General features: G+C 38.4%; 1 protein-coding gene across 1 annotated transcript; it reads right to left on the reverse strand.

Moving 5' to 3' along the window:
* Positions 1-235: 235 nt before the first annotated feature.
* Positions 236-10,230, reverse strand: si:cabz01101003.1 (ubiquitin carboxyl-terminal hydrolase CYLD). The gene is made up of 16 exons (XM_046843313.1): positions 10,145-10,230; positions 9,710-9,909; positions 9,348-9,623; positions 8,854-9,237; positions 6,526-6,631; positions 5,947-6,428; positions 5,443-5,608; positions 5,203-5,344; positions 4,837-4,950; positions 3,674-3,765; positions 3,527-3,590; positions 3,187-3,406; positions 2,353-2,461; positions 2,107-2,225; positions 1,813-2,020; positions 236-792 (listed from the first exon to the last, which is right to left on the reverse strand). Exons 2-16 carry the CDS (start codon positions 9,887-9,889, stop codon positions 608-610), a joined length of 2,847 nt encoding a protein of 948 aa, XP_046699269.1. The 5' UTR covers positions 9,890-9,909; positions 10,145-10,230; the 3' UTR covers positions 236-607.
* Between the last annotated feature and the right edge of the window lie 1,183 nt (positions 10,231-11,413).

An 11,413-nucleotide genomic window follows, 5' to 3' on the forward strand; every position in this document is an offset into this window, starting at 1 on the left:
ATCCACTGTGGCGACCTCTAATGGTAGCATGCGAAAGAAGAAGACAATAATCCCCAAAGCATCACTGGACATGTTTTATAATGGTGGGGAGCCTTCATTTCTGTGCTCACTGAATGCTAAATTGTTATTTTATCAGTCAAACCTGCTTCATCTTGGTGCCAAATTATTGACTCTATTGAATTTTCACTGAATTATGCTTAGTCTTATATAACTTCTAAAGAAACGAAACAATACACGCGTTTGAAAAGTGGATTTTATACCCATAACATTAGCGAGCTGTCAGTTATATACATCAGTATACTGTTGCTACATGTTTATGTTGCTACAACTTCAATACGTGTGAAATGAAAATAAAAGTGAATGATTCAATATGAATGCTGAAAGAAGCTGACAAAAAAAAAAAAATAAAAAATACTCGGACAAATGTAAACACCTGAATTTTCTTGTGGAAATAAAAAAAAAAAAAAAGTCAGTCTCAAATGTAGGACAAATATGTACTGCATCTCCTCCAGATCCTTCGACTCTCGGTCTCAATCCCCTCATCTCCTTTTGTCGCTCCATAAGAAGACTCGAATGCATTCGAGACATCACTTGAGGTCTTTCGTCTTCACTTATACAGGCTCAGTTCAGGGCAGTGATAAAGGCACATGTGGGCGTCGCAGAGCAATCTTCGAACCGGCTCTTTCAGTACGCTGGAGTCCAGGCGGCTGAGCTCGACCTTTGACAGACTCAGGTAGCGTCCCACCTCCGGACACGCCCTCACCTGTGGCACGTTGAATCCGTTCTCTCCTCCTGTCGACGACATCAGGAAACCAAAACAAGCAAATCAGGTTGTTTTTTATTACAGGGGGGTGAAATTCTCTATTTTTTACTGTCAGGAACTGATGCAACCATATATATATATATATATATATATATATATATATATATATATATATATATATATATATATATATATATATATATATAAAATTTCAAAAGCTAAATCCTTTCAGCTAAGCTGGTTTGTATTCTAATTACTATTATACACACACACACACACACCTATAAATTACATACATACATATATATTTATACACACTATATTTTCAAAAGTATTGGGTCACCTGCTCATAAGTAGGGTATGTGATTTTTGAGCATTACATTTCACAATTAGTCCCGTGCTTATGGATATTTGTGTTCATCAGCCACATGGGTATTAAGAAAGTCAGGTACTGATGTAGGTGAGGTGAGGAGACCTGGGGTGCAGTCAGCGTTCCAATTCATCCCAAAGGTGTTCAGTAGGGATGAGATTAGAGCTCTATAGCAGGCCACTCAAGATCTTCCTCTCATGTAAACCCGATCTTCAAGGAGCAGTGATTGTGCACAGGAGCATTGCTGTACTGGAACAGGTTTGGGTTTCCAAGTTCAAGTGAATACAAAATGTTATTATAGCGCATCTAAAGACGTCCTGTACGATTGAGTGCTTCCAGCTTTGTGGTAACAGTTTGGAAAAGAACCACATATGGCAGGAAAGGTCGGGTGACCCAATACTTTTGGCAATATAGTGTGTGTGTGTTGTTGACTAGGACATGCTGCCCTATAAAGCGACTAAAAAAGATACCTTATTCGTTCTTGAATTGTGAGATAGAAATATCCACCTCTATTAAAAAAACACTGTATACCTGCTTCCTCATAAGACAAGACAGATCATACAGAAAATCTCTTCCAGTGACTCCTCCCACTAGGTGCACCTTGCTTAACGAAATGCCCCGAACAGCATCCTATTGACATTGTTCTTTTCTTTAATTTGTCACCAGTCTAATTTCATACCCTCTCTGTCGGCCATACTGTCGAAGAAAAGCCAGTCGGTAGGGAGGGGCCCGTGTTTCACGAAGCTCACGTAGTGACTGGTCTCGATACACGTCACGGCGAAGAGAGTTAACAGCTGGCGAGCTCCATGAACCGGGCCCTCCCACGTGCCCTTGGGCAGTTTGACCTTGGCTGGCTTGTGTGGCTGGCGCTTCTTGTGCGCGTGAACCTGACGAGGAGAAATGCAGTCGACATGTGAAGTGAGTTCAAAGGTTAAAGGTGGGAAATGTGTGATTTTTCAAGACGTACACATACTTGTGCATTGCAGGTGTTGCAATATTGTTTTAACTGGCCAGGTGTGATGTCCAGATCCTCATAACACTGTGAACACTCCCACTCTGCCACTGACTGACATATACTACACTGTCGAAGAGCTGGAGGGAAGAGGAGATTAAGTCAGTCTGTCGACCTTCAATTCTTTATTGGTGGTCGTATAATTGTATCATGTTGTACAATAATATTGTTCAAACGAATAGTTTTAAGAATATAGGACAATCTCACTCTCGTCCAGAAGGTCGGTGATGTCGAGCGTGAGGGAGGGCAGAATGGCATCAAACATCTTAAACTCTTTACCGAAGCGTGGCATAAGCAGAGGAAGGCAGGACGGAGCCTGGAAATCAAAAACAGAAATATAGAAATATTCAGCACAGATTTATAATAATGCTTTAATATACATTCTTGTATTTAACACAGGACCTTCCATTATTCAAGATAAAGTATATCTAAAATCAGGACAAAATCAGTAACAAACTAAAAAAAAAAAAAAACACGACTAAAAACATATGAATACGTCTATATGAATAAAGTTAAGTTTTTTTTTTTTTGCTAAAATTAATAAGTAATGTCTGCAAAAACAATATAGTATATCATAAAGGTCCAGATGATTTTCGTATGCTCGTGATCTTGAAGACATTGCTTATTCATTTCAGCAAAAAAAAAAAACAAACAATAAAAAAAAAAAACGTTTTACTCGAGACATCAACATCGTCATATTATAAGGCAAAAAACTTGTTTAATATGGAGTATAAAAAGTCACTAAATCAAGAACATGATGAAATTGCTACACATCAGTCAAAACTGTTTATTATTGAGTTATTAATTGTAGTACATTAATCAGTATAACGAGGGATCAGGTAAAACAAGAGCAAGTGCCGTGAGCCAGTGACATAAAAGTGCTTTCACGTTTATGTCTGAATCTGATCTTTCTAGCGTTTCATTGCCTTCTACAATGTTTATGTAAAACCAGAACTTTTGCATAAAGTCTATGCATAACTACAGTATATTCGCTGATCCGAGACAAATACTGTTATAATCTGTAATTCAGAGTTGCGTTACCTCTGTGAATTTAAGCCCCGAATGCATGAAGGATGATTCCAGTAGTGTCTGCACACTGGCAACCCTCATGAGTCCAACTGAAGATGAAGATAGTGGGATTGGTGAGAGAGTTGGAGAGAAAGAAGGCAAGGGTGGAGATTGAATTGGTGAGGATGGACAGGGAAGCGTAGGAGGAAAAAGCTGATAAATGTGGCATTCCTGTGGCTCCTGGCTTAAAGATCTATATTAAGAAACAAAATAAAAACATACATGATGATTATGATGATGAAAAGAGGAAGACTAAAAGGCAAATCCCAGGTGTAAATTATGGAGAAGGGATAATAGAAGGACAGAGGTGGACCTAATCTTTAGAAGTGGTTCCACCCGGAGGAGCTGGAAAAGCTTGTTGAGGAATTCTTCAGGATCTAAAACACATAGACGAAACACAAGAATCCTGTCAGACTCGCCACAGGAAGTAAAGCCTGGCTACATTTCTCTACCTGTTTACCTTTTTCCTCGTTAGTAAAGCCCGTGTCTGTAGTCTCGGCTTCCAAAAGCTTCCGCAACGCCATAGTCTTACTGGCACACACGTATCCAAACCTAAACGAGCATATAGTATTATTATGAAAGTCTTCATTCTGACTACATAGAAAAATGAATGAATATTGCAGAATTGATCACATAATCCAAGGCCACATTCACACAAGTGGTCAAATCCAATTTGCTGATCGAGTGTCATTTTGCTTGGTGAATGCTGACTGTGGAGTTTAACTGAAGCTAGCATGGTTTCTACTTATTTGTGCAATGAATGGTCCAGGAAATTTCTAGAAGAGGCCACATGATTTATACACATTTCAGACGGCCTTTCTCAAAAAGATTTCATTTGAAAATCAACAGTAGAATCCTTAACGATGCTGATCTATGACTAAAACACACCATTTCTCATATAAACTATTACCTAAAAACATATTATTACCTCATAACTATCTGATCACTACACTAAGTACACACTACAGTATGGACTTCAGAGATTTCATTCATTATACTCATCAGATCACAAGTCAGAATCCCTACGATGCTACGGAGGTATCAAATGAAATGACACTAGTCAGTGGTGGGTGTTTGTGAACTTATGCATGTGGAAGAGGGCAGACAGTGTAGACAAGTGTCTACACAATTTGGATAGATGAACTCTGATAGTATTCCTAGAACACTAACTACAATACATGAACAAAAGCATTGAGACACCTGACTTTTCCAGCCATATGTTGTTCTTTCCCAAACTTTTAGCATGAAGTTGGAGACACAGCTGAGCTGAGGTACCATTTTTCCTTTTACTTAAACCAGGAGTCCCAAACCTGTTCCAGAATGACAATGCCACTGTGCACAAAGCCAGCTCCATGCAGATATGCTTTACATGGTTCGGAGTGGAAGATATTGAGCGGCCTCTGACCTCAACCTTGTTGAACACCTTTGGGATGAATTGACACTGACTGCACCCCAGATCTCCTCACTCTACAACCTGACAGCACAAATCTCCACAAGCACACTCCAAAATGGGAATGGGATGTTCAGAAAGCAATCTTATGGTCAGGGGTCCGCACACTTTTATAAATGTAAGAATCAATGTGACTTTCATAAGAGGGGAAAAAAAAGATCTTTTACACAAACCTGCGTAAAGGATTGACAATTTCACAGCGCAGTAATTCCTGAGCACCTTTGCTGCGATCTTCATTACAGGGGCAAAACAAAACCCAGTCGACTGAACTGCAGCATGAGAACAGACTGGAGGAAGCAAATCAAAAAAAGATTTATCACGTACAATCACAAAAATTGTTTAAAAACAACAACAAAAAAAAAAACGGAAAATACCTTTAAGCAACTGACTAAAAACGAGTTTTAAACACATGACAAACGAGTTTTTATGCATTTCCCAATATAAATGTAAATAATAATTCTCAGCCTTATCATCATGACATCTCAAATGAAATTCCAAAACAACTCCACATTTGTTTTGCAAAAATGTGCGACTCTTACCTGAAGAGCGATGCATCCAGGTAGCAGGAGTTGAGATGACCCTGGATACCTTTCTTAAAACCTTCATACAACTGCCGAGCCTCCTGACCCAACAGAGGTGGTGTGTTCTCCTCCACACGCTTACTGCCCCATTGTGCGAATGCTGAAATTCGGATGTGAACACAAATAAAATCGGACCAATACGTATTTTTTGCGTATTCGTTGGACTTTTGGAAATCTATCCTGAAAATTCACACTCACCAATCGAATTGCAGCGGTCCACCTGATTTATTGGTGTTTCTGGGATGGGAAATCTGGAGTCTCGCCTACAGTTACGAAGTTTGATGAACAGTCCTTTGTTAGGGGGGCAACGGAAATGACGCTCTCCAAGGTAGTTGCCATCTGTGGCAGCGGTCAGCTCCTGGTCCTGAAAAAAAACAACAAACAAATAACCAAAAAAGACGAACAGGATCCCCAACAAATTACTGATTAATCAAGAAAAGACGATTAGCAGTGTGGTGATATGAAGGACTACTTGTAATTAAGACATTTATTACATTATGTAAAGCGGTACAGATGCAATAAATGTCCACAGTTTTTTTTTTACATTTTATAATATTATGCTATAATATTCTCAATGTATTCAGCCATATTAAATTAATTTAATCCTTATGTTAAGGATCATAAAAATGATCCACCGTCATGGAATGGATATTTATGCCATCTTCCCCACCCAGATTTCAAATATAAAATCCAAAATTGTACCAGTTCAATACCAGCCACTGGCTCCGAAATTCCACTGATGTATCCAATCCATCGAATGACTCCAAAAAGTGGTGGGTCGTTCACCTCGACCATAGACCCAACCTCTAACCACGAGTTAGGCTCTACTTTTTCTGAAATTAGTGGAGAGGGTGGATTATGAAATCCATTTGAAGTATGGTCAGTGGAGGGGGAAACAGGTGGGACTTGGGGCTTATTAGGTGGAACAGGAGGTGGTCTGAAAACGGATTTAACAGGTGGAGGCTTCAGAGCCACTTTTGGAACTGCCTGTGATATTGAAGGTTGTAAAGCAGATTTGGCCATAGCTAGCATGGAAGGCTCTATTAGAAGTCTGGGATTGTGGCTGGCATTTGCAGGTATTGTGGTCTGTTGAAGGTGCCAGTTATGAGTAGGTGAAGAAGGCTGGTGGGCGTTTTGGGGGGAAGGAAGTGGAGGGATTTCTGGAGTGCATTCTGATCTTGGTTCTAAAAAAAAAAAATTGAAAGGAAACAAAACATTTTACTGGTAAAGCGAAACAAATGGCTCCATACCCTGAATTTCACCACTTGAGTTGAACATTACCTGCAATCACTTTGGAGAAGGGAAGAAGATGGCCGAATATGGGAGAGGGAATGGAGCAGAGCTTGTAGTTTCTATAGTAACCATCCCAGTTTCCTACTGGATTGTCCTAAAGAGAGACACACAAATAGATGCTTGAAATACTAATAGCTGGAATCAGCTTATAAACCCTTTTACACAATGCAACTGAACTGCTGTGTTATTTAATCGTTTAGATGGTGACACATTCTATAAGGAAACCTTTTTTTGAAAGGAATTTCCAATTTCAATGCTCTGTAACAGTCAGCAGGTTTTTCCGCCACAGGAAAGCCGTAATGACAGAGCATTTTCCAGTTTCTGTCTATGACTTCCTGTCGTTTAAGAGAAATAAAACACATTGGGAAGCTACTGGAAAATGATCAACTTTAGGGTTGTAACATTTTTAATCTTTATCTTTGACATCTGTAGTGAATATGAGATCACGACGGGTACAACCGTGAACACGTCCCCATTCTGCTGCGAAAAGAACAGAAAACATTGACGTTATAAGGAAAGAATTAGTAGTTAAGCTTCTAAATGTATTTATAGTGCCCCACTAAAAGTATTGGAATGGCAAGGCTTATTCTTTCAGAATACAGAATCAGAGTTTGAGATCAAAAGATGAATGAGATTACAGATCAGAACTTTCATTTCCTGTTATTTATATCTCGACCTGTTAAACAACTTGGAATGTGGTATATTTATTAACCGACCAGACGATTTTTAAGTGAGTAGACATACTGAAACAAACTATAAAACACTTAATATTATGATGAATATCCCTTGCTTGAACTAACTGAATCAGTTTGTGACCCATGATATCATCAGGACTGTTGCATTCTTCATGATGCTGCTCGTGGCTTGTACTGCAAACTCGGTCTGTGGTTGTTGTTTTTGTTTGTCTTGCTGCATGATGGAAATTCCTTCCAATTATATTGGATGCATTTCTTTGCAAAATGGCAGGCAGAATGTATCTTTACACTTCTGAATACATTCTGCTACCACCATGTTATATCATCAGTATAGATTATTAACAAGGCTTCAGAAGCAGCTATACAATCCCGAGCCATGACAATACCTCCACGGTGCTTGATCGAAGGCCTTGTCAGCAGATCCTTGCTTTAATCTTTTCCCAATATCTCTGCCTATGCGTTATTTTTGTAAAGGTTCATTTTGGTTCACCTGTAAAGGTTGTTGCTGACGGTTGTTTTAACTTTTACAAAGTTTCAAGTCATCAACTGCTATTCTGTTCCTTGGCTCACCTATAGTCCACCTCATGTACTAACTCACATTATTACAACCCAAATGGTTTTATTAGCTATGCCCAGTACTTGTGCAACGGCTAAAAATCCCATTTTTTCAGCTTTAGAATGGCTCATACACAGCTCTCTGCTCTTCATGTTGGTTTATCATAGGTGTAAACCAGGGCTGAAACCATAAAGTAGACATTCAGAGCTATTTATTATTAAACAATCAGTCAAGCAGGACACACTTGAGGGAAAAATGGACCGGTCAGTCAATGGAAAATGCAAAAATATTTTTACATTTCAAACATGTGTCTAATTTTAAAATGTCAGAAAATGGAAAGTGAAATTCTGATCCAGCATCCTATTTATTTATTTATTTGGTTTTAATCATAAACCCTTGCGTGTTTAGCAACCACAGAAAAATTGTCCTTGCCATTCTAATACCTTTAATCCCATAAGCTACGGATGTAATAGAGTTAGAAATGTTGGACTATCACTAACTAAAGCATCCTGACCTGACAGGAAATATTTAACTTTCTATCAAGTCTTCATAATTCTTACATAACATGCACCACCATGGGAAAAAGAAAGTGCACCCTTAATCACTTCTATGTATTTAGCTGTCAGGGGCCGATGACTATCGGGCGGTCTTTCTCAAAACATATTCATAAAAAAATGTCTACGTTAGAATAGTGTATTTCAGACTTATAACCCTTTCCAGATTAATATACCAGCAACAAATTCTGCTCTGAGGTCATGGCTGAAGGCCTTTCTTCTAAGCAAGATGTAGACACATTTTACCAGTTTCTGAAATATTTTTAACACCTGAGGCTATTCAATAGGTTATCATAGGACCTTACAATTGTGAAAAATTGTAAAAATATAGAAAAGATGTAAATTTTTTATGCCATGACTATATGAATTAATAAATTGCAACACCTTTATCATACCATAAACCGTCACAAGATGTTAGCCAATCGTTTTTTAGAAGTCATAAATTATTACACTTTATAATTAGCATTATTAACAAAGATTCATTCAGTATTTATACTCAGCTTTCACACACCAGCAAAACTCCCACATACACTCCTCCTGAGGATGAACGGCCAGGAAGCTGCCCACAGTACTGCACCGTGCCCCAGTGATGCACCTTGTCCTGTGTGAAGTAGATCCTTTGCCCCAGGGGTAAGCAAGTGTTAGCTGGCACCGATTCGGCGGTACGTGCTAAGACATTAACTGAATTTGGAATGTGACTAGAGCTCTGGTTGCTCTGGATTGGTCTGTTTAGTTCGGTTTGCTGAGGATCGTTATCGCCAGAACTGCTGCTTCGAGTGAATCGATATAGTGTGATATCGCTGGCTGACACAAAAAGGGCACACTGTTCAGGGCAGGTGAAAAGTTGGTGGCCTTTGTAATTCCCATTACTGGTGCCCCTGCCCACAGCCGATCCCTGGAAGAAAGAGAAAGACACTTAGGGTTTGCTTTGGAAATACTAAAATGCCAAGCACGCAATAAGAAAAAAAATAAAATAATAAAAATGTCATCAGTCAAATTGCTTACTTTAAGTTGGACCCCAAAATACACGGCTCCGCTACCTCGCATTAAGGGGCCACGGTAACGGAGTTCAGCTTCAACCAGGTCTGGTGATTGGCCACACCGCACTAGCACGGGCGAACCCAAGGGCAAACCTGTTAGTTTGTTCAGCCGGTGTGGTTTGGAAAGAAGTTTGAAGCGCAACTCAAGGTCCGTAATAGGCTCCAGCAAGCCGGCCTGATCAGCAGGTATTTCATTTAACAAGTGCTTATCAAGCTTCACCATTGCGCCATTGTCTACAACCTGTAGAAATTGGAAATATGGCAAAACATAAAAGTCATGGTTTAGGTTCTTTTTATTTTTTTTTTATGTGATTCAGCATCTCTTACCTTCACCCATAGAAAGTCCCCCCTCCCACCACGCTCCCCTCCACCCTCCTGCTCTTGGCACAGATTCCCCCTTTGCAGACGAATGGTACCGTCCAGGTGGTCTTGTACTTTGAAGTCGGACGTTAGTATGTACATTTTGGGGGTGCGTCGCCGCCTACTCTGATGCGTGGCGGCCGACATGGTGAAAGCCAAGAACCTCACTGTGTAGAGACATGAGACGGAAAAGTAGATTTGTTAAATAAAGCTGTCAAATACACTTTCGGTTTAAAAAGTAAATGAATGGACCAGTATTTACACCACTTAATATATATCCAGGTTATGGACTGGAAATAAAATGTAAAACTTTCAAAGAGTTCAGCTTAAGTTTCTTTTGACCGCATAGTAAAATCCTAATAAAAATTTGAGAAAGTATAACAGTTTTGCAAGGTAGCTTACCAGTAACGACATCCGCGTGAAATAAACTTTGGTACTTTCAGTACCGAGTTGGAAAAAAAAAAAACGAAAACAGGAAATGAAATGATGGACAACAAAACACACCAATCAGCGGCGAGTTCAGTTTTCGGCAGCCAATCAGAACAAACAAAGGCGGCGCGAGAGTAGATGTTTCGAGGGAAATTCCATTATTGCGTTATTGTGATTTCGGAAATGAAAAAGTATAAAAAAAATAAATAAAATATACATTCCAATGTATTCATGTAATGTTAATGCTTTCTACCAAAAACAACAAAACCAACAACAACAAAAAAATACAAACTATAATTTATGGCTATAACTTCTAAATTCACCATTGTAGAGTTAATGGCAGTCAGATTTTTTTTAATGTTTCATGAATATTCATAAAGTGTTGATTAATAATCAAATCTTCATATATTAAATTCTTGTATCTGTTATCATTAAAACACAGTTGCTGTATTTCCAAAATAATCTGCTTCCGTCTTTGTCTTTCAAATGTTTGTCTTGAACTTCTAAATGTTCATGTTTTAAAAACAAAAAATATTGTTTTAAAATCCTGTTTGCAGTTTTAAATAATGACTGTAATTTCTAAAACCACCAATATTTAGTTAATAAGCAGTGTGAACACGTGACTGAATGGGTTTAAATATTATGGCAGTCAGGGTTGACATGTTACTCAATGGTTGTTTCATAAATATTCATCAAAAGTGTTGATCTAATCTAATGTTAAGTTACTTAAATATTAAATGGTTGTTGTTTTTTTAATGACCGTATAATAAAAATAGCTTTTAAACTAATTTTACAGTTGCAGTATTTACTTTTGTTCCAAATTAATAGAGTTCCTTCTTTGTCTTCCTCATTTTTTGTCTTTAACCACCAAAAGGCAAGTAATTTCCATTTAGGGTAGCTGTAAAAAATAATCACAATAGCAGTAATGTTACATTAGCTTATAGGGCATCCGAGACATACACATACGCAGGCTTATTGGCAAATGAAGAGTAGCCTTTGTATGTACAATCATGTTTTTGTGAGGTGAAAGCGGATGGAAATTTGAAAACACAGGAGAACATGTACAACTCCACACAAACAGTAGACAGAGTTCATTTCTGAATTAAGGACTATGAGCAAGTAAAGTCAAACAAATCACATTTTAAGACAATTTTACTAATTTGGAAGGTTATGGTTATAAGTGATTAAAGCAGCATTTTAAAATCTCTGCTATACTCAGTAGAAGATCCATAAATATGAAAG

This window comes from Silurus meridionalis, chromosome 28, assembly GCF_014805685.1.
Source record: "Silurus meridionalis isolate SWU-2019-XX chromosome 28, ASM1480568v1, whole genome shotgun sequence".
Lineage (NCBI taxonomy): Eukaryota > Metazoa > Chordata > Actinopteri > Siluriformes > Siluridae > Silurus > Silurus meridionalis.